Source organism: Pelophylax lessonae (genome assembly GCF_965119305.1).
Source record: "Pelophylax lessonae genome assembly, chromosome: 5".
NCBI lineage: Eukaryota > Metazoa > Chordata > Amphibia > Anura > Ranidae > Pelophylax > Pelophylax lessonae.
Window position 1 is genome coordinate 501,043,604 of NC_138772.1, and position 25,301 is coordinate 501,068,904.

General features: G+C 38.5%; 1 protein-coding gene across 1 annotated transcript in view; it reads right to left on the reverse strand.

The window, feature by feature from the left end:
- Positions 1-25,301, reverse strand: part of CSMD3 (CUB and Sushi multiple domains 3) — a 1,619,578-nt gene that overhangs the window by 117,010 nt on the left and 1,477,267 nt on the right. The window contains exons 59-61 of the mRNA XM_082258441.1: positions 21,990-22,166; positions 20,199-20,378; positions 4,941-5,114 (exon numbers count right to left, since the gene is read on the reverse strand). Of these exons, the coding sequence (XP_082114567.1) occupies positions 4,941-5,114; positions 20,199-20,378; positions 21,990-22,166 (531 nt within the window). The remainder of the gene's footprint in view (positions 1-4,940; positions 5,115-20,198; positions 20,379-21,989; positions 22,167-25,301) is intronic.

The window sequence follows — 25,301 nt, forward strand, 5'->3', positions numbered from 1 at the left end:
CGTGATGTCATCATTGAGGAGTGGAAGAGGACTCCAGTGGCAACCTGTGAAGCTCTGGGGAACTCCATGCCCAAGAGGGTAAAGGCAGTGCTGGAATATAATGGTAGCCACACAAAATATTGACACTTTGGGCCCAGTTTGGACATTTTCACTTAGGGGTGTACTCACTTTTTTTGCTAGCAGTTTAGACATTAATGGCTGTGTGTTGAGTTATTTTGAAGGGACAGAAAGTTTACACTGTTATACAAGCTGTACACTCACTACTTTACATTGTAGCAGTGTAATTTCTTCAGTGTTGTCACATGAAAAGATGTAATAAAATATTTACAAAAATGTGAGAGGGTGTTCTCACTTTTTGTGAGATACTGTGTGTGTATATATATATATTTATATATATATATATATATATAACACATTTTCTTCCTCTAAGTATACATTTTCATGATGTGTCTATACAAGATAAGCATAAATATGCAGCATACTGTAAATAGGCTTACCATTGTACATTGGAGTGCCCTTACAATACTGAGAATTTTATAGCCGTGCTCCTGATCCTTTGACAGCTGTCAGTGGCACCTCTGTGATGAATGGAGGACACTGTGGGGCACATCACATATCAGCACATCTCTACATATCAGAGCAACAAAAATGAATCCAGCCGACATTCTGAGTGCCCCCCAGTAACCTCTTTTCATGTAGTAGAGAATGGAGGTCAGCAGACAGCCCCTGACAGCTGTCAAAAGTCAGCACAGGAAAAAGTGTATAAGGGCAGACCTCATGTTATGTGTCTATGTATAGTTTTAAATCATATGTAAATGTTCATAAGCCATTTTTGGCTTATGGAATACAGAGCCATGTTTCTGGTTGAGTTATGTAGCACAAAAGACCTTGGGAATCATGGAACCCATATGTTTTTTTGGTGGGTCTGATATTAGTTTCTGAGTGTTCACTTGTGATCCTGTCACTGATGACAACTCATCAAGCTCATCAGAAACAGGGTCACTGGATAAATGCAGCTTTTTTTTAATGCCGTCACTTCTTTTCTGCCTAGAAGAAAGAGACATTGCCTTCCTTGCAGAATCTCCATTACCAGCAACGCAGTGATGAGTATTTCTCTACCCCCTATAGTGAATTATCACCATTTACAGGGTCATACATGAAACATCTTGTACGTTGTAAATTGGAATCACGTCATGCAAAAGTGTTACTAAACCCATAACAGTAAAATCAGTGTACTCTATATGAAGCAATGCATGATTGTTATACTTATTGTGGAACCTAAGAGGTCAATCCTCTGCATTGTGTAAAAAGGCTGTTTGATCCTGTCTTCTCTGATCCTCCCCTTTTTCCACAGCCCCCAATCCATCTCCTTATGGTACAGAGCCTTGGGTGAAAGTTGCACATTCACAATTTGGTGTGTATAGCTAGAGAGTTTTTTGTTTTTTAGAAGATGACAGTTGTTGAAGTGCAGTCATTAGCTCCTTCAACTCCTGTGGATACTATTCATTTATTTTTTTTACTAGGGACACTGGATTGTTTGCTAAGGCAGCCCATACATTCTTTTTTTCAACTGGATTGTTGGAAAAAAAAAGATCCAATTCCCCCATTCACATATTCAACGTGGATGGGGAAATCCTTCTGCTGTGCCATTGTTCTGACAGCGGGGAGCCTGCCAGATAGAGCTAGCTGCAATGATTAATCGGGAAAAGCCTGACAGGCTGGTTGTACAGAAGTCGATTGGTAGATCAACTTCTGTACAACCAGAGTGCCCATCATCTCTGCTGAACCAGCTGAATTTTGATCCGTGTATGGCCTGCTTAAGTGAAGCCCCTAGTTAAATTATTTACATTAATTCATAGTGCTTCTTTCTTACAATATCACTGATGGGCGCTGTTCTCTATAAAACATTTGTTTGCCTTGATCACCACTGTCCCCACACAAACGTGTATTCCAAGAAAAGAGAGTGGCAGTGGCAGACCAGTTGCTGTGTAAACCAATAAGGTACACAATGATGAAAAAATCTGGGATTTTTTAAAATAAATGTATTGATATGTATTTATTTAATTAATTATTTACATTTTTCAACTAGTTATTTGTTTAGCACTAAGCACTTTCAGGTGGACTTTTTCTATATCTACATTTATATGCATTTCTTTAATTAATTACCTGTATACATTATTGAATTATTTGTTCAGCACTAAGCACTTTCAGGTACAGTTGTGTTGGGCACTCAGTTGTATTCAAAATTATTCAACCCCCCAATGCTGTAAAGGGTTTTAGGGAATTTAGTGTACATTTGTAATTGTATTCAGAATGAAATCCTACAAGGACTTCTTAAAGAACCATATGCAACTAAAATGACATCAATTGGTTTTGTAATACAGTAGTAAATGTTTCTTTTGTGAATTCTTCATTGACACAATTATTCAACCCCTTAAAGACTACCACTCTGAAGAACAGAGGTTCATTGAAGTGTTTTCAATCAGGTATTGAAAACACCTGTGGATGTCAGGGAGCAGCAATAAAGCCTAATAAGCACCAATTAGGCAGCTTTAAAATGACTGTGATACTCAGCTCCTTCTAGACATTTACTGGTGTGTTTACAAACATGGTGAAGTCAAGAGAATGGTCCAGGAAGACAAGAGAAGAGGTGATTACTCTTCACAGGAAGGGCAATGGCTATAAGAAGATTGCAAAGATGTTAAACATACCAAGAGACACCATAGGAAGCATCATTTGCAAATTCAAGGCAAAGGGCACAGTTGAAACTCTACGTGTAGGTGCCTCAAAATTTCCCCCCTTTTCTACCTTTCAATATTACATGAAGTTGGAGCTTGGATCTTCTGGGAGGAAGAGGATGAAGGATCGTTGGATATGATATTCGGATCACAGAGACCAACCAAGCCTATTTGATCCTATTGCCAAAGGGTAAGGAGGATGAACATCATCCTGTGAGTGGAAACTTTTATACTCATTGATTGCACTGGGTGTCACTTTGTTCCTTGATTCCATCCATCCATAGCTGGGATGCACTAATCTGGCACGGCAAGAGGAGCAAACTGCTTTCTTCTAAAGGACACAAAGGAAGTAATTTCTCCTCCTTTTTTTTTTTTTGGCTTGTTTTCACAATTGCTGTATATTTATATCCTTCACTTGGACATTTTGTCACTGGACTTTCTTTTTATTGGGCACAGGCAATTTAGATGTGAATGATGTTGCACAGATTATTTAATTTCTTATTTTATTTTTTTTTTCATATATGTTTATATCACATATGGTTTAGATTGATGGTGTAGAGTTAATTGTATCCCATGAGCAAGCGCTGTTACCTGCTTAGAGTCTAGTACCTGGCAGATTTTTTCATCAGTATTAGACCAGTGCTGATTACTAGGAGAGAACTAGGTCTAACTCTGCTGTGTATTAGACCGCCCAATCATATTAGTTGTAACAGTAAAGTGGTAAGACTATAAAAATGGAGGCTAGGAAAAAAAATGGTAACATGAAAAAAAGGAGAAAATTGTAAACTATACTGTATGTACATAATGTCATACATTAATTTCCATTGTCTTTAAATTGTTTCTAGCTTACTCCTATTAATTAGTCTGATCTTAAAGATACTTTGGGAAGATTCCCACACATTTACTTCCTTGAATTCTGAGACATACAGTATATACATGTCATCACTATATACTGTGAGTAGGCACTGCTCTGTGTCACGTATTTCACAGAGCAGCACCTTCTGAATGACAGAGGTGCTGAGAGGACCCAGGTATCATGGGACATGTAGTCCTTAGACATTGAAAGTAAATAGCAAAGGAGAAGCTGCAAAGCATGCAGGGAATCCAGGAGGTCAGTAGAAAAGCAGCACTCACAACACAAAAGGAAACATTTTAAGTAAGCTTACAGTATATTCGATTGTAAAAAATAACTATAAATAACTATTGTTTGTATTGCTATTTCCCTACTGTTGTTTTAAAATGAAAGTTTATGTTGCAACCACAGAATTACTTTCAAGTCTCTATATTCATTATTCAGTTGGGCTTCATCTACAGCAGGGATCCTCAAACTACGGCCCTCTAGCTGTTGCAGAATTACACATCCCATGAGGCATTATAAAACTTTGACATTCACAGACATGACTAGGCATTATGGGAAATGTAGCTCCTGAACAACTGGAGGGCCATAGTTTGAAGACCCCTGATCTACAGTAATAAATACACTGCTCTTCTAGGTTTTTTTAGATTTTCTAAATGCTGCAGCAAGGGTTGTATTACCATGTGCTAGCAGAATGATGGAGAGCCGGACCTCTGCTTGCACACAGAATACAGCGTCCCGGGTCTTGCTGACATGCCCTGCACACTGCTCCAATCAGCAGTGCCTGTGCCAGAGCAGCACTGGTAATGAAAGCAATGTGCAGAGGGGAGTGTGGAACCAATGAAGACCGAGACCACTGCATTGTGTCTGAGAGCTAATGCCTGACTCTACAGCAAGCTGCCAGCAGTGTAGCGAAGGAAAAAATGCCTAGAAGAAAGTATTTTTAATATTGTATATGCAGCCTATAATAGTGTAATAAGTACAGAGATTTCAATTGGTAGATGATCAATACATAATTTGTTATGACAGTGTGCTGTTGTATCTCTCATAATGTGAGCAGTGGTGGTGGGAGATGGTCATTGCATGCCACCACAACTTGTGTTCTTGGGAATGGAAACTTGCCTTCTTGGAAATGCGTTGATATCTTTGACTAAATATATAAATTTAACTGGGAGCGATAAAATGTACTATGAAAATGTTTCTGGGAAGTCATCTAATAAGATATTCAATATACATTCATCCCTTAACAATTGTTTAAAACTGCATACAGTATATGGGTTTAGATTAAAGTTTTTGAATGCCACTTAAGAAAAAAGAAATTAAGAACAACTCAGGAAACAACTCACGTAAGCACTGCGGAACCTCTCCGCTCCATGTTCCGTTGCCAACACAGGTTAGCACTGCAGGGAAGGACAATTCATAACCCGGAAAGCAGGCGTAACTGATGCTAAATCCCCAATCAAAGTTCGTTCCTTCCAGCCTCCCGTTGGAAACTTGAGGGGGATACAGGCACGTAACAGCTGAAAACAGAATCAATTTTATGTAGCAGTGAGCACTAATAATAGAATGACTACACGGGATCTATCACCTGCATACAAAAGCACATTAACAGCTTTACTCAACAAGGCAGTGCAAGGATGCTGTGCAGAGTGTAGTAATCCACAGCAAACAAATAGATTCCAATTTACTGCAGTTCAGAGACAGTTTCCGATGTTTTGTAGTACAGGTTACAACACTTTGCAATACATTAAATACTCTATACACTAGACATCTACATCCAACAAGACACAGAACGTAAATGTAACCAATGTGGGTACTTCCTGCTGTATCCTTTACTGTATATATGTGGGCATGAAGATGTCATTATCTAAAGCTGATATAATAAAGTATAACTAAAGGCAAAACTTTATTTTCGTTTTGGATAGAGTGGAGCAGGGTTAGAACCTCCATCAGTTTGTATTGCCTTCTGAGCTCCTGTTTCACCCTCTCTAGTTCTCTTTTTTTGCCATTATTATTGAAAGTGAAAATAAAAGAAAAACTAAAAAAAAAAAATTGGGACTGTCCCCAGAAAAGTAATAGAGGGAAAATCTTCCAATAGGGATACTAGTTCTGGTGACCAGGGGGTACCCAATGAATTCCCTTAATTTGCAGGGATTTCCTCTCACTTCCTGTTTGGCTATGGGACCGGAAGTGAAGGGGAATTTCTACAATGGGACACAGACGGTGATAAACAAATCTGTCAGGGGTTATAACTAGTGATGTCGCGAACCTAAAATTCGCCGTTCGCGAACGGCGAACGCGAACATCGGCAAATGTTCGCGAACCGGCGAACCGGGCGAACCGCCATAGACTTTAATAGGCAGGCGAATTTTAAAACCCACAGGGACTCTTTCTGGCCACAATAGTAATGGAAAAGTTGTTTCAAGGGGACAAACACCTGGACTGTGGCATGCCGGAGAGGGATCACACAAAAAAAAGTTCTTAAAAATTGTAATTTTTTGATAGAGAGCCAATTATTGGAAAAATTAAAAAAAAAAATAAAAATAAAAATGTCTTTGGATTTAGCATCTGGGGGGTCTAAAAAGTGTACCTGTGAAGTTTCAGCTCTGTAACATGTCCAGAACCAGAAAAAAATACGAATTAGGGTTAGGCTTAGGGCTAGGGTTAGGGTTAGGGTTAGGGTTAGGGCTAGGGTTAGGTTTAGGGTTAGGGTTATTTTTATGGCTAGGCTTAGAGGGTTAGGGTTAAGGTTAGAGGGTTAGGGTTATGGTTAGAGGGTTAGGGTTAGGTTTAGTGTTAGGGGCTAGGGTTAGGGTTACGGTGAGATACTTAGGGTTAGAGTTAGTAGCCCTACCCCTACCCCTCTAACTCTAACCCTCTAACCCTAAGCACTAAAAATAACCCTAACCTTAGCCCTGACCCTAACCCTAGCCCTAACCCTAACCCTAACCCTAACCCTAACGCTAGCCCTAACCCTAATTTTATTTTTTTTCTGGTTCTGGACATGCTACAGAGCTGAAACTTCACAGGTACACTTTTTAGACCCCCCAGACAATAAATCCAAAGAAATTTTTTTTTTTTTAAGTTTTTTTTTTTTATAAGTTTTCCAATAATTGGCTCTCTATCACAAATGACAATTTTTAAGAACAACTTTTTTGTGTGATTTAGTGTCTAGGGGGTCTAAAAAGTGTACCTGTGAAGTTTCAGCTCTGTAGCATGTCCAGAACCAGAAAAAAAGATAATTTTTCAGTAGAGCAGGGATGGTGGGAACCCCTTTTACACCTATATGATCTTTTTTTCCTGGTTCTGGACATGTTGCAGAGCTGAAACTTCACAGGTACACTTTTTAGACCCCCCAAACAATAAATCCAAAGAAATGTTTTTTTTGTTAAGTTTTTTTTTTTTCCAATAATTGGCTCTCTACCAAAAATGACAATTTTTAAGAACAACTTTTTTGTGTGATTTAGTGTCTAGGGGGTCTAAAAAGTGTACCTGTGAAGTTTCAGCTCTGTAGCATGTCCAGAACCAGAAAAAAAAGATAATTTTTCAGTAGAGCAGGGATGGTGGGAACCCCTTTTACACCTATATGATTTTTTTTTTCTGGCTCTGGACATGCTACATATATATATATATTAAAAAAATACTCAAATACCAGCCCTCAAATGGGCTTTTGGGGACAATATATATATATATATATATATATATATATATATCACAGAACAAAAAAAATTACACAAATACCAGCCCTCAAAAGGGCTTTTGGGGACAATAGATATATATATATATATATATATATATATATATATATATATATATATATATATATATATATATATATATATATATATATCACAGAACAAAAAAATTACACAAATACCAGCCCTCAAAAGGGCTTTTGGGGACAATATATATATATATATATATATATCCAAAAAAAACCTCAAATACCAGCCCTAGGAAGGGCTTTTTGGGGTGCTGTCCTTACAGCAGGAGTGTACTAAGAACACTGGCTAACAAGACCGGGAACTGTCCCTAGCTATAACAGCAGCAGCAGCACCAGCACTTTCCCTGCTCTCGGTAACACAGAAATGATCTAAAATGGATGCTGCCCTTGCTTATTTATAGGAGGTGGGAGGGTGTGGGAGGGAGGTATGCTGATTGGCCTGGAATGTGTCTGCTGACTGTGATGTTCAGGGTCAAAGTTTGCCTCAATGATGATGTATAGGAGGCGGACCGAACATCGCATATGTTCGCCCGCAGCGGCGAACGCGAACATGCGAAGTTCGCCGGGAACTGTTCACCGGCGAACAGTTCTGTACATCTCTAGTTATAACCCTTGCTTGATCTATCCAAAATGAAAAAAAAAAAGTTTTGCTTATACATTAGTTCTATTCTAAAGGATCTGTCCACTAAAAACTGATACTTACATTTTTTTGGTAGATGTTGCGGAGTTAAAGTGTACTGTATGTCAACCAACAAAATGTTTTTCCAGTTTTGGATAGCGTGAAGGGGGAAGTAGAACCCTTGTCGGGTGTTTACTGTAATCTATGGCTCCATTAGAAAGATTTTGCCTCACTTCTTTTCCTGGTGACATTGAAGTCACAATTTCTATTTGTGTTGCTGTCGGAGAGTTTCCCCCATATCCTGTTTGGTAAAATGTTGTCAGTATAAAAGGAATTACTTTGAATTTGTTTTTAATGGACCCCTAGATAGCAGTAAAAACCTGACAGAACTTTGAACCCTCTCCCATTCTATCCATTAACAATTTTTAAACTCTTTTGGGGACTTTATTGAAAAAAGAACAACTGAGTACTGTCCGTGATACATTTTTTATTTTCATTAATAGCCACATTTTGAAAATTGTTGGATACTGATTTATAAAACTGAGGTCAACTTTTAGTCAATTCTCTTTTGTGTCAAATAGAATTACCATTCCTAATTCAAAAGTTTTGTACTCCTGAAGGGTCCTTTTACATGGCGCACCGTCCGACAAGGTCCGTTCTGTTCAGCGGGGTATCGGGAGATCGATCCCCGCTGAGCAGGCGGATAACAGGTCCGTCTCCGCTCTGTGTGCGCAGACGGAGCTGTCAGATCCCCGCTGTCCTCTATGGGGAGATCGGATGAGAATGGATCGCCTGTCCATTCTCATCTGATCAAATCCGATCGGATCTGCCAGACAAATGGTAAATAGGGTTTCCATCCATCCGGACTTCACGGACAGGATCGGATTGGAGAGCGGACATGTCACCACTGACATCCGCTGCCCCATAGGGATGCATGGAGGATCTAATCAGGTCCGCCTGAAAAACTGACAGGCGGATCGGATCGCCCGTGTGAAAGGACCTGAATAGTTTTGAAGTTCCCTCTATTGATTGAGGACTGCATTGATAAGATATTAACATTTGAGCTCCTGGGTCTCAACAGTTGTTTTTGGCCACCAGGAGGGGTTCCCTCTTTACCTGCTGAATTTTGTATTTATTTTAAATCAAAAAAGTAACAGAAGATGCTGGAAGAAGTGGAAAGTGGAAAATCCCAGGCTGATAGGAGCACAGATAGGATTTGAATTGACTCTTAGAAATATCCTTACTCATTAAAAATAATCCATACACATTCACTACCCTGTAATCTATTTTTCCTGAAATTGCTTCTTGTTGAGTATTTTTTTTTTGTTTTTTTCATTGGAATGTCCTCCATGAACTCCAGAACTCCAGAAAAAACAAGAAAAAAGATGGCTGCACTTCTCATACATAAATGACATACACTTCTCAATGTCATTTATTCAGGAGCCATAAAAGCTAGCACAGATGATGTATAGGCATAAAGCAGGAGAACAAAGGTGACGCGTTTCACACAACTAGTGTGCTTCACCAGAACCTCTTCTTTTCCCCTCTCACTGTGTGTTTGGCACAACCAGTTAACGTTATTTGTGATCATGTGCACTGCTCTATGCACACTGCAAATCCCATAGTCCATAGTCTATTTCAGAAGAGAGCAAGAGAGGGGGGCTATGTTTTACAAACAATGGGACCACAAGGATTGAAGAACGTAGTCACCCTCTATTATCCCATAATCCCATAGTCCATAGTCTATCTCAGAAGAGAGCAAGAGAGGGTGGCTATGTTTTACAAACAATGGGGCCACAAGGATTGAAGAACGTAGTCACCCTCTATTATCCCATAATCCCATAGTCCATAGTCTATCTCAGAAGAGAGCAAGAGAGGGTGGCTATGTTTTACAAACAATGGGGCCACAAGGATTGAAGAACTTAGTCACCCTCTAGCATCCCATAATCCCATAGTCCATAGTCTATCTCAGAAGAGATCAAGAGAGGGTGGCTATGTTTTACAAACAATGGGGCCACAAGGATTGAAGAACGTAGTCACCCTCTAACATCCCATAATCCCATAGTCCATAGTCTATCTCAGAAGAGAGCAAGAGAGGGTGGCTATGTTTTACAAACAATGGGGCCACAAGGATTGAAGAATGTAGTCACCCTCTAACAGGAAGTCAGATCTCAGCAGCCACGAAAAAAAAAAAAAATGGAGGTGGCTAAGATCAGTTTTCTTTTTTTATTAAATTAAGAATACATACTTGAATAGATTTTTTTTTCACTTTAAGACAGGAAAATCTCTTTATTGGGCATTTGAAGAAGTTAGCACATACATCACTTTTGGGTGGTGTGACCCTGTAATGTTCATGAGTGTTTGGGAAAGTCTGTTTAGCTTTTTTTCTAGTAAAGATCATGCCCACTGTGGTTCTAAGAACCCTGACTAGGACCTACATTTTTTTTTCCAGATTCAGAAAGGTGTATTGCATGGTCACAAAGGGTTAATTTTTTTTCAAATACATGCAAAAGTATACAAGAAAATCTTCACACTTCAAAGCTTTAGTCTCCGGTTTGCACATTGCCGTATTCTGCATGGATTTGCAAAGTCCTTCCAGAATACCAACTTAAGTTGAAAAACACACTTAAAAAATCACTAAGTGCTACATGACAGCACAAAACTGTTGGCAACCAGACCCGCTGGTGAGTGATTGTCACTTTGACAGTTGTAGCCGGCACACACAGCGGGACTACTCACTTTGTGCTTACTTAGCAGCAGTTGAAAAGTACTAGAAGTCTGTTGAAACTGCTTTAACACTCCATCGCATGTTTTTGAATACCCGGGGACAGAATTACAGATTTCTTTACATGCTGCTTCTAATTAGAGATCTTTGTTATAGTTCCAACAAATGCAACAATGCATTTTATCCCTAATTTCCCATAATAGGGCTCACTTTTAGGAAGATTTCCAGTCAAGTCAACCTTCCCTGCCTGAGGTTGAAAATGAGCTGCTTGTTGTGTTGATCAACAGCTCCTTTGTTTTCCATACACACAGGGCATTTTCTTTATTTTTTTTTACTATAGGTCAAAGATATACACATTATTATATCTTCTAATGAGGCCATCCAAAATTCAGATATGGGCAAATATTAATTTTGTATATTAACAGCTTGCCAACTGTATAATTTACATATACAGGGGCAAGGCAACTCGGCTGCGCCAGATCGCGTACCTAGTATGTAATCTGACACTTACAGGTAGGGGGCACATGCGCGCGCTGCGGCTACCCAGCCGTGCTATGATTAAATACAACAAATGTCGATCACTGGGTGCCGGCCAATGGATTAGCACCGGCACCTGGCGATCATCATAAATTTGCACAGGACAGAGCCCTGCCTATATAAACAATATCTGTCCTGTCAGGGAGGATGTGATAGATTTTCTTTCCCCGCAAAGCATGGAAATCTATTAGTTCCTCTAGTAAAAGCACCTTTCACAGTACACCAAAACACTGTCTAGGCCCCTATTTAACACTGATCACTGTATTAGTGTCACTGGTTTCCAAAAAATGTCAAAAGTGTCAGTAAGTGTTCAATTGTCCACCACAATATCACAGTTCTGTTATAAGTCATTGATCGCTGTTATTACTAGTAAAAAAAAATATATATATATATATATATATATATCCTACAATTTGTAGACGCTATAACTTTTGCACAGACCAATTAATATAGGCTTAATGGGATTTTTTTTTTTTTTTTTTTTACCAAAAACACATAGCAGAATACATTTTGGTGTAAATGTATAAAGACATTCTGTTTGTGAAGGAAATTATGTTTTTTAGCAGAATGTAATTTATTTTTTATTTTTTAAATGTCAGTCTTTTATTTGTTTTATAGTGCAAGTAATAAAAAAAAGCAGTAGTTATCAAATTTCACCAAAATAAAGCTCTATTTGTGGGGAAAAAAGGACATACATTTTGTTTTGGTACAGTGTCGCAAGACCGGGCAATTATCACTTAAAGTAATGCAAGGAGACAGCACTGCAGAGGTCATTTCCTTTTAGACAAGAGATAGGACTTTTTTTTCCTGCACAATCTAGTACTGGGTGGCAATTTCACTTTGACCTGTTGATCTCTATCACATTGAAATTGATTTATAAAGGCAAATTAGCTCTTCCCTTTTAAAGGGAAGTTCCACTTTGCAAGGGCATTTTGCCCAGAGCTTAGTAAATGTGGTGAAGCTTTGCTGACTTCCATTATCCATTTATGTGCAAGCAAAACAATTCATTTTTTCCTCCTTGCATTAAGCATTACAACATATTCACTAGGATCTGGGGAAACTTATTTTCTCAAAGTGCAACTTCCTTTAGTAAATCAAGACAATTGGAAGAGTATTACCCCCCCCCCCCATCCAATTTATTTACCCCTCTTGTGCTTCCTGCCATGTCTCCTTTTGTGGCTGCCACTGTAAAATATCTGATGCCTTTGGGTATGGTGGAGCGTTTGACCCTCTCCCATACCCAAAGCCAGCTACCAGGCCTGAGCAACTGACTTCAAATGAATGTAGTGATAATGCCACTGCCACCTTTAAGCTTCAGCAACAGCCCACACTGGGTATATTGTTGGTGGCTGCAACAGAGGAGGGAGCAGCGGGGATGTGTAGAAGTGGTGAATATAAGGTGGTCAAGGGTAAGCTTTTGACAGTTTGCGTAGGTGACAGTTTATTTCATGAACAAAAAGCAATGAGCGATATATATATATATATATATATATATATATATATATATATATATATACACACAGTATCTCACAAAAGTGAGTACAACCCTCACATTTTTGTAAATATTTTATTGTATCTTTTCATGTGACAACCCTACATTGCAGCAAAGTGTCATTTCTTCAAAGTAGTGAGTGTACAGCTTGTATAACAGTGTAAATTTGCTGTCCCATCAAAATAACTCAACACACAGCCATTAATGTCTGAACCGCTGGCAACTAAAGTGAGTACACCCCTAAGTAAAAATGTCCCAATTGGGCCCAAAGTGCCAATATTTTGTGTGGCTACCATTATTTTCCAGCACTGCCTTAACCCTTTTGGGCATGAAGTTGACCAGAGCTTCACAGGTTGCCACTGGAATCCTCTTCCACTCCTCCATGATAACATCAGAGGGCTGGTAGATGTTAGAGGCCTTGCGCTCCTCCTCCTTCTGTTTGAGGATGCCCCACAGATGCTCAATAGGGTTTAGGTCTGGAGACATGCTTGGTCAGTCCATCACCTTTACCCTCAGCTTCTTTAGCAATGCAGTAGTCATCTTGGAGGTCGTTATCATATTGGAATACTGTCCTGTGGCCCAGTCTTCACAAGGAGGGGATCATGCTCTGCTTCAGTATGTCACAGTACATGTTGGCATTCATGGTTCCCTCAATGAACTGTAGCTCCCCAGTGGCGGCAGCACTCATGCAGCCCCAGACCATGACACTCCCTCCACCATGCATGACTGTACGCAAGACAACCTCTAAATATCATACTGAGCACGTACACTCAACTTCTTTGGTCAACCATGGTGAGGCCTGTTCTGAGTGGAACCTGTCCTGTTAAGCTGCTGTATGGTCTTGGCCACCATGCTGCAGCTCAGTTTCAGGGTCTTGGCAATCTTCTTATAGCCTAGGCCATCTTTATATTGAGCAACAATTCTTTTTTTCAGATACTCAAAAAGTTCTTTGCCATGAGGTGCCATGTTGAACTTCCAGTGACCAGTATGAGAGAGTGAGAGCGATAACACCAAATTTAACACACCTGCTCCCCATTCACACCTGAGACCTTGTAACACTAACGAGTCACATGACATTGGGGAGGGAAAATGGCTAAATGGTCCTAATTTGGGCTTTTTCCCTTAGGGGTGTACTCACTTTGATGCCAATAGTTTAGACATTAGCAGCTGTGTGTCGAGTTATTTTGAGGGGACAGCAATTTTACACTGTTATACAAGCTGTACACTCACTACATTACAGTGTAGCAAAGTGTAATTTTCTTCAGTGTTGTCACATAAAAAGATATAATAAAATATTTACAAAAATGTGAGGGGAGTACTCACTTTTGTGAGATAATGTATATATATATATATATATATATTCAGGAATAAAAACATTTTTATACTTTTAGTCCTGACCATAAAAAAGAGAAAAAGAAAATATCTACAAAACCATCGTATATTACCTTTAACCACTTGACCTTCTTAAAATGTAACCTCTTCATGACCAGGCCATTTTTTGCTGTACGGCACTGCATTACTTTACCCGATAATTAATATAATTTTTTTTCCTACACATAGAGCTTTCTTTTGGTGGCATTTGATAATAAAACTGGACATTTTGAAAATAAAATAAAATAAATAAATACGTATATATATATATATATATATATATATATATATATATATATATATACACACACACATATATGTATATATAAATATGTATATATATATATATATATATATATATATATATATATATATATATATATATATATATATATATGTATATATATATATATATATATATATATATATATATATATATATATATATATTTATGCTATATCAATTAAGAAAATAAAAAAAACATTTTTTTTTTTATAAATTTAGGCCAATATGTATTCTGCTACATATTTTTGGTTAAAAAAAATCCCAATAGGCGTATATTGATTGATTTGTGCAAAGTTATGGCGTCTACAAATGATGGTATATATACTTGAATTTTTATTAATATTTTGTTCATACTAGATCAGCGATTTTTAGTGGGACTGTGAAAGTGTGGTGAGCAATCTGACACTAACTGACTTTTTTGACACTAATTAATACTAAAAATATGCACTGTCACTGTACCAATCACACTTTCTCAATGTCAGAGTGGGTCTGTCCTAAGGGCAGCCTGAGCATTAACTTATTAACATACATTGCAAGAAGCTCAGCTACTAAACCCTTGATCCTTTGTTAGAACAGACAGTGTTCAAATCAAGTTTACAATTAATAATTAAGGGTTAATTATGACAAACACAGCTGCTCAGACCCCTCATAAACAGAGAACTAATAGGATTTTACAATGCTGGAATACCCACAACAGTGCATCTAAAACTTAAGCTGCAGTTTTTGATTATTTTTTATTTATGTTGTGTAAAGGAGAACATGTAACAAATATAAATTTATATCCCAATTTGGCTGCAAAAGTGAAAATACACTTTAGGGAAACTCATACATTTTTGAATTTACATTCCCAAGCTTCTGACATGCTTTGAATGCCTTCTTACGTCTTCATAACCTTTTTTTTTTTTTTTTTTTTTTTTTTTTTGTAGGACGATAAAAGTAAAGCTCAGTTGCTATGCTTTTTTGGCTGATACCCTCTTAACATATTAATGTTTCTTCTTCTTCATCTTTGAAAGCAGAGAAAGCATTATTTAAAAAAAAAACAACGTTTCTGAATAAATCTTTTGCATTGGTTTAAAGCTTTTCGAAATGTATAACTCTGGTAGGTTAAAGCCAGTGGATTATTTTATTTAGAAAGGGTCTAGAGATGCCAGAATGGGAATTTTGTATATGCAGTATCTGACAAAAGTGAGTACACCCCTCACATTTTTGTAAATATTTTACTATATCTTTTCATGTGACAACACTGAAGTAATTACACTTTGCTACAATGTAACGTAGTGAGTGTACAGCTTGTATAACAGTGTAAATTTGCTGTCCCCTTAACCTCCCTGGCTGTATGATTCTGTCAGGAATTCTGTACCAAAAGCGGTACAATTCTTTTCATGGAAATTTGGCGTTATGTATTATAGGCCTACAATTCTTAGTAATTACTGACTTAAACCTGACCAAAACAAGAGTCTAGTAGACATCCCAGATGTGATAAATTTGAAACACAAACGCATGAATTATAATCGAACCAATAATATAATTTTATTATAGAATATATATAATATATATAATAAAATTATTATTGATTAGATTATAATTCATGCGTTATATATTATATATATATATATATATGTGTGTGTGTGTGTGTGTATATATATATGTATAATTATATTATTGATTTGATTATAATTCATGCGTTATATAACGCATGAATTATAATCGAATCAATAATATAATTTTATATATATATATATATATATATATATATATATATATATATATATATATATATATATATATATATACACACACACATATATACATATATATACATATATATATATATATATATATATATATATATATATATATATCTATATCTATATCTATATCTATATCTATATATATATATATATATATATATGCATATATATATATATATATATATGCATATATATATATATATATATATATATATATATATATATATATATATATATATGCATATATATAATATAAAATGTGTTTTGTGCAACGTTTTTTTTTTTTTTTTGAATTTCCCTCCCTAGTTCCGCTCCCATGCAGCATTGCTGCTGCAGGGAACGGAACTAGGAAGTCCTCCTACCGACAGACGAGCGGCGGAGATCTCGGCTGGCGGTCACAGCAATGAGAGCTCATCGCTGGATCGCCAGGATAAGGTAAGACACTCCGCTGCGCTCTCTGCATAGCTCTGCCCATTCACCCCGAGCATGACTCGGGGATACCGATAATAGCAGGAAATTCCTACCCCGAGTCACACTCGGGGATACCGCTAGCGTTGGTTAAAATAACCCAACATACAGCCATCACTGTCTCAACCGCTGGCAACAAAAGTGAGTACACCCCTAAATGAAAACATCCAAATTGGGCCCAAAGTGTCAATATTTTGTGTGGCCACCATTTATTTCCCAGCACTGCCTTAACTCTCTATGGCTGGGAGTTCACTAGAGCTTCACAGGTTGCCACTGGAGTCCTCTTCCACTCCTCCATGACGACATCATGGAGCTGGTGGATGTTAGAAACCTTGCGCTCCTCCACCTTCCATTTGAGGATGCCCCATAGATGCTCAATAGGCTTTGGGTCTGAAGAGATGCTTGGCCAGTCCATCCCCTTTACCCTTAGCTTCTTTAGCATGGCAGTGGTCATCTTGGAGGTGTGTTTGGTGTTGTTATCATGTTGAAATACTGCCCTGCGGCCCAGTCTCTGTAGGGAGAGGATCATGCTCTGCTTCAGTATGTCACAGTACATGTTGGCATTCATGATTCCCTCAATGAACTGTAGCTCCCCAGTTTCGGCAGCACTCATGCAGCCCCAGACCATGACACTCCCACCATCAAGCTTGACTGTAGGCAAGACACACTTGTCTTTGTACGCCTCACCTGGTTGTCGCCACAAATGCTTGACAACATATGAACCAAACAAGTTTATCTTGGTCTCATCAGACCAAAGGACATGGTTCCAGTAATCCATGTACTTAGTCTGCTTGTCTTCAACAAAGTGTTTGTGGGCTTTCTTATGCATCATCTTTAGAAGAGACTTCCTTCTGGTGTGCAGTGTATGGTCTGAGCACTGACAGGCTGAACCCTCACCCCTTCAACCTCTGCAGCAATGCTTGCAGCACTCATACGTCTATTTCCCAAAGACAACCTCTGGATATGACACTGAGTACATGCACTCAACTTCTTTGGTCGACCATGGCAAGGCCTGTTCTGAATGGAACCTGTCCTGTTAAACCACTGTATGGTCTTGGCCACCGTGCTGCAGCTCAGTTTCAGGGTCTTGGCAATCTTCTTATAGCCTAGGCCATCTTTATGTAGAGCAACAATTATTTTTTTCAGATCCTCAGAGAGTTCTTTGCCATGAGGTGCCATGTTGAACTTCCAGTGACCAGTATGAGAGAGAGAGAGCGATAACACCAAATTTATTACACCTGCTCTCCATTCACATTTGAGACTTTGTAGCACTAACGAGTCACATGACACCAGGGAAGGAAAATGGCTAACTGGGCCCAATTCTGACATTTTCACTTATGGGTTTACTCACTTTTGCTGCCAGCAGTTTAAAAAATAAATGGCTGTGTGTTGAGTTATTTTGAGGGGACAGCAAATTTACACTGTTATACAAGCTGTATACTCACTACTTTACCTTGTAGCAAAGTGTCATTTCTTCAGTGTTTTCACATGAAAAGATATAATAAAATATTTACACAAATGTGAGAGGTGTACTCACTTTTGTGAGATACTGTATATATATATATATATATATATATATATATATATATATATATATATATATATATATATATATATATATATATATATAATATAGCGTATACAGACATTTGATTCATACACCAATCTAAATTTGGAGTCCACACTATGAAAACCAAAAGTATGTGGACACCTCTCTAGATTACTAATTCGGGTGTTTCCAGTAAAGCAGGGGTGTCAAACTCAATTTATTCACGTTAACGCATCAGCATTATGGTTTGCCTCAAAGAGCCTGTTGTATCTGTAAGGCTATATACAATATCAAATTATCCAGGGCTTTTGTTCTCAGAGAATAGGTGCAGCAATTCAACAAAGCCAAACTACAATACATTGGGTATTGCCATATTGCACTAACAATGGGAGGATCTTAAAGGGGAAATAAATACCAGGGGTGTGTTATGTGCAGAGTTCACGGTGTACTGCATACTGAGTGCAGGGTTCAGAGGTGTGCTATGTACAGAGTGCAGTTTCAGGGGTGCCCTTATACACAGATTGCAGAGTTCAGGGGTGAGCTACCGACAGATTGCAAAGTTCAAGAGTGTGTTGTGTACAGAGTTCAGGGTTAAAGAGTGTGCTACATACAGTGTGCAGGGTTCAGCTTTCTTTCACAAGCTGTCCAAATCTAACCTCCACCCCCCCCCCCCCAGCACTGACCTCTGCACCTCTGCGCCACTTTCCTCCATCCCCCTACTTCTACACACATCTCCCTCCACAGCTCTCATCTCTCTGGCTCTGTGCAAGGGCCACATAAAATGGCCAGGCGAGCAGGATTTGGCCTGCGAGCCTTGTGTTTGACACATGTGCAGTAAAGGGTATGATTAAAGTGGAGTAGAAGCCTAACACTATCTATTTATACAAATATTGCCTCCTTGTCCTCCTCCTGCCTAACCTGTATAAAAAAGATCTGTGTACATATTTTTAACCTGCTCCTTATGTTATCCTGCAGCTCCGGCTCCCCTATGTCAGTGAGCAGCTGCTGCAGAGGAGAGGAGAAAGTGCCAACAATGGCAGCATTGGGAGGCTATCGGTCATATAACAGCTCCAAAAAATCCCAAGCGCTCCCTGAACCAAAGCTGCAGGATCACATGACTAGACCAGAGTGGATTAAAAATAGGTAAGTATATAGATACAGGCTAGGCAGAATATGTAAGGAGTGAGGAGTGGGAGAAACAATTTTAAAAATAGACTTAGGCTTTTCTTCCACTTTAATGCTTGACAATTGCATCCAACCTTATAATGATAGTTTAGGGAAGGTCACTTTTCTGCTATTTCTTTTTTGGTGTAGAGTACCTGCACAGCCCTCAAACCTCCTGGACACAATTGGGATGAAATTGAATCCAAATTGCAAAAAATATAAAAAATCCACAGCCACACACTCCAAAATCCAGTAAAAAGACTTTCCTAAATAATGGAGGTTGTTATAGCCACAAAGAGCAAGTGAGGGCAACTCTATATTCATTTTTTTTTAAGGTTTTAGAGTAGGATGTCCACCAGTCTCAAATGGGTGTAATAGTGGTTAGTGGCAATAGGGTAAAGATAAGCATTTAAAAGAGAAGTATGGGAATGTTGTTTTTTTTTTTTTTTTTTTAAATCATACTAACTCGGTGGATGCAGCATCAATCCAATGTGGCATCTGTCCCTGGGGGAACCGAGCGATCAAACACCGCCAATGCTCCCCCCCCTCGCTCAGTGGAGCACAGGGCTATGGAGGGGACAGAAGCTGCTAGCTCAGGCTCTCAAAGGCTCGTTGAGAGGCTGAGCTGGGTGCCGGTCCCGACATGTGGGAGGATCCTGACCATAAGGTAGCCAATCTTTCCCAACCCTGAACCTGCTCTGTGATGTTAGCTGCACAAACTGCACTCCTGTGATCCACAGGAGAAGTGAAGTCAAATGAGCTTTGTCTGTACTTCTATTTTAATCAATTTTCTTCCAGAGACACTTACAGGATGTTTGAATTGGAAGTAGGGATTATTGATTTTTGAAAACAAAGGTAAGCAAGTGTATTTTATAGCTGTACTTTACAGTATTTTGGAAAATAAAATAATAAAACGTACCTTTACAAACTGGGATAACGCCACTCCAAGTTCCATTACTTGTACAGGTGCGTGTAATTGAGCTCTTGGGATCCATATTGTATCCAGGCTGACAAATGTAAGTAACATTCTGTCCAACAATATAGTCTTCTCCATATCGCAGACCATTCGCAGGAACGCCCGGATCTCCACAGCTGATAACTGCGAACAATCAAACATGCAATTAAGATAAAAAGAGCTGCATTGCATCATTGTCATTTTGTTGTACAAAAAGCCAGCTACATATTTGTAAAGTTTTGTCAGAGAAGGTTATGGTTTTCAGCTATTTATTTCTGCTTGTTTTACAGCTAGGGAAATTTACATTCAAAAGCAACTGAACTCTGAAAGTATTGGACAGTTAACAAGGCTGTATTGTCTATGGTCTCCTTGCTTTTGATCTTTTCCACCTTACAGAGTTATGATGTCTTGTTCTGTCCTGTAGCTCTGTGTGAAGGAGGACATTTGGGTAGAGTCAGACCTTTGCAGTGTCAAGGTATAGCCGTCAGAAAGAACAATGAGCAGCAAAGTAGTGACAGTACCAAACCTCTCTCCATATCTCATGAGACTAGCATGTAAGAAGGTGCTAATTATCATTCTTTCTGTGGGTGGTGCTGTGTACTGACCACTGTGTAGAGGGAATGGAGGGTGAGAGGAACATTGTTCCTATGCAGCCTCCATAGGTGTCACTAGGGGAACAGTGGTCCAATTGGACAGTGCAATACTGGATGATCTCGGTGGCCATCTTGAGTGAGGGCAACACTAATAGTGTGCTGCAGTTGGCACACTGTTGTGAAGTGGATAGAATATATAGATCCACACTGGATAGTGACAGCTTATTTAGCCGAAGGAGAGGTTCCTGATGAGGAAGGACAGAATAGGGACACCGGTGCCTGCAATAATAATCCCAGGGCTCCTATGTTGTCACTTAGAACCCAAATATATATGCCGATACACCACCACTTTGCCTACAGCCACCCCTTTACTTGGATGCTGCTCCAATAGCGTAAGCTTGCCAAAGTGCCAGTCTGTTAACTACTGGGATATAGCCACTGTGCTGCCAACATTGCTAAGATCTCCCGCAACTGTGTTCTTGTGATATTGGGCTCCAGGTATTATATTTTGTGGAACTGTTAAGTCAAGTAGTTTGGTGCCGTACTCTATTTGTTATTTGCCTGCCTACAGTGTAACCAAATAATAACTGTGCCGCTTTCTTTGGGTCTCTGTGTGCCATTCTTCTGTATTTGATAGCAACTCATTGGCCCTGCCCACAAGCAAACACAGACAGCAGTGCTTTAGTTTAGCTTACTCTTTAGATATACAGTAATGAAACTAGAGACAAAGGAATGCCTAGGCATACTCACATAATCCCTAAGTGAACTGATATTTTTTAGGATGAATCCCAGACGAAAATTCCTTTTTTTCAGGGTACTGCTCATACACAATTAAAATTTCTAGATGTTCCCTATAACATAGCAAATCTTCACTTCTTCAGTTTAGCTTTGCTTTTAACAGGAACAGGTTAACCTTGGTAGATCACTCTTAACTGGCGGGTGAACCCAAAATCCATATTGGGTATCAGTACTATTCTCAGTGCTAACAACTAAATACCATGCCACCAACACATTTAAATGTTAGGAAGTCTAGTCCCTTTTTGGTCTCTTGTAAGATAGATGGGCTTTTTTCTAATTTTGCTAATAAATTAGATGGTAAAAGTGGGGGTGAGGAAGACAATCATTGCATAGGAAGTTCTGGAATTGTTTTTCGCTAACTTACTTGTGCAGTTGGGTAGGCTTCCTGACCACGTGCCATTAGCTGTACATTGCCTGATGCTTGTGCCAGAGAGAATGTAGCCATCAACGCAGGAATATATTACTGAGCTAGAGAAAGTTGTCCCATCAATTCGAAACACCCTTCCATTTGCTGTTGTTCCTGGATTCCCACATTGTACAGCTAAGAAGAAAAAAAAATACATGCAATCACCATATGGCAAGCAACAATGTTCTAACCCTTACTCCATCTATCCCATTGTAAAAAAAAGTTTTGGTTGAAGTTGGACTTCAACTTCCTGGGAAATAGAAGAAACCATTAGGTGACTCAATGCCCCAGGTGTTCTGCATGGCTCAAAGAAGAACAGAACAAACCTGCTATGCTTATAAATTCAAAGTAGAAATCAATAAAAACCTGGTTCAAAGCTCTGCAATAGGCCAGCTGACATCAGTAAAGGTGTCATACACCAAGTTTTACTTGTCTTCCAAGCATTTTCCATCTTTGTTTTTTGTATGATAGAAGAGCACAAAACAGGGTAACAGACTTTATGATATTGAGCTAGAAGTCATAATCTTGACTTGAATGTTATTTGCATTATTCAAACAATAAGGCAGCTGACGTAATTATTTTTTTGTATTTTTTAATTTGTATTATATTTACATTGTATATACTCTGTAAGAGGAATGTCAGAGGACAAGTGTCCTTTAAAACAGGTAAAGGGAAACTCTCCAACACCAATGCAGATTGAAATAAAAATGTATTTTTTTCAGTAGAGTTAGGAAAGACTGTAACATAAATCAGATTTTTATTTCTGTCTGTGCCCTTTTTTCAGATTATCCCTCTTGTCCTATCTGGAAAAAAAAGCTGTCAGCAGGACAAGAAACATTCCTAGGGAGCTCTGGATACCAGTATAAGACAGACAGGGTTTTTAATCCTTCCTTAATCTAAAAACATTTTGCCTTGAAATACACTTTAATAAATCAGATGTTAATTTTATTTCCTTTTTTTTTTTTAAATTCTTTATTTATAGCTTTGCCGTCATACACAGAATGCTTAACCTCCCTGGCGGTATGATTCTTTTGGATTTTAGGTGCTGAAAGCGGTACCATTATTTTAGGTGCTGAAAGCATGTAATTCTTGTGAATGAGCAGCCCAAACCAACTGTATACATTTATTATACATATTATATATATATATATATATATATATATGTATGTATACATATATTATGTATACATATATTATATATATATATATATATATATATATATATATATATATATATATACGTATATATATATATATATATATATATATATATATATATATATATATATATATAATGTATACAGTTGGTTTGGGCTGCTCATTCACAAGAATTACGTGTGTATATATATATATATATATACGTGTGTATATATATATATATATATATATATATATATACATATATATGTATATATATATATATATATATATATATATATATATATATATATATATATAATATGTGTGTGTGTGTATATATATATATACATATATTTACATAAAAAGTACAGTAAAACTGCAGGAAAGGGCACTGGGGGGTAATGTAATGTGATTTTATTTTATTTTGAACGATATCAGTGTGTTTGGTGCATTTTACATTCGAATTTGCCGCCGGTTCCACCCCCCGGCGGACGTCACGTCGCCGGAGACGGAAGCCGGGGCTCGCAGACGATCGGGAGAGAGCTCCGCCGCCGCACACCGCTCGCAGACATCGCTGGATCCCGGAGAAAAGGTAAGTAAAACCTCCTCCAGCATCCAGCGATCTTCCTAGCGCTACCCCGAGTGTGACTCGGGGTTACCGCTTTTGGCACTAAAATCTTACCCCGAGTCACACTCGGGAATACCGCTAGGAAGGTTAATCAATACAAAACACAGTTTTAAGGAAAGCATAGGAAAACAATCCGTTTTTAGATGTGTAAGGGCAGTAAGAACACCAAACCATCCATAATACCAGATGATGTTACAATATTATTTGCTTAACCGCTTGCCGACTGCGCACAGTATATTTACTGCGGCAGTCAGCCCCCCGGCCAGGCAGAGTGAAGTAGATCTACGTCGCTAGCCTGTGACCGGCTTTTGAGCCAATAGCGGGCGAGCGCGCGCCCGCCCCGGCTCGTTCACAGAGGAGTACCACGCATGTGACCGGCGGACACGATGTCCGCCGGTCACACTACGATCGTCGGTAGAGCGGGAGAAAGGCGGGCGGCTTATGTAAACAAGCCGCCTGTCATTCTCCCCTGTGTAAAAATGGAGATCGGACGGTTCTACTATGTAGAACCGTTGATCTCTGTTTTTACAATAGGAGACATGTCCCATCACAGTTAGAAACACGCCCCTAGGACACACTTAACCCCTCCCTCTCCAATACAGTTAACCCCTTCCCCGCCAGTGTCATTTTTACAGTAACAGTGCATATGTATAGCACTGATTACTGCAGTAATGTCACTGGTACCCCCAAAAGTGTCAAAAATGTCAGTCAAGGGTCCGATCTGTCCGCCGCAATGTCGCAGTACCGCAAAAAAAATTGCAGATCGCCGCCATTACTCGTAAAAAAAAAAAAACACCAAAAATGACAAAAATCTTTCCCTTAGTTAGTAAACGCGATAACTTTTGCACAAACCAATCAAAATACGCTTTTTGCGATTTTTTTACCAAACATATGTAGCATAAAACAAATTGGCTGAAAATGTTAAAAAATTTTGATTTTTACATTTTTTTGGAGGGGGGGGGAAATTTCATATAAAAAAAGTGAAAAATATTGTTATTTTTGCAAAATTTACGCTCTTTTTTTGTTTATAGCGCATGATCAAAAAATCGCACAGGTGATCAAATACCACCAAAAGAAAGCTCTGTTTGTGGGAAAAAAAGGACGTGAAATTCGTTTAGGTACAGCGTCGCACGACCGTGCAATTGTCCGTTAAATTCACGCAGTAAAAAATCGCAAAAAACCCCCTTGTCAGGAAGGGGGTAAAATTTTCCGGGGCTTAAGTGGTTAACTATCTTCTTCTCATGAAAGCATGTCCCGACTCACCAGAAAACATCTAATTTTGTTTTCTAAAAATTATTAATAGTAGCCAAATTTACAACATCATATTATGAGCTTCTTTTTTCCAACAATGGTAAATTTTCACCCCAGTGTCAATGTATCTGAAAAACTGTTTTCAGAGACATTGAATTCCAAAACTAGCCAACTTGGAGTTCCATTATTTGTTGCTGGTATAGTGACACATTTGTCACAATAGTTGCATGTAGTGTGTTTACAGTCTGTAT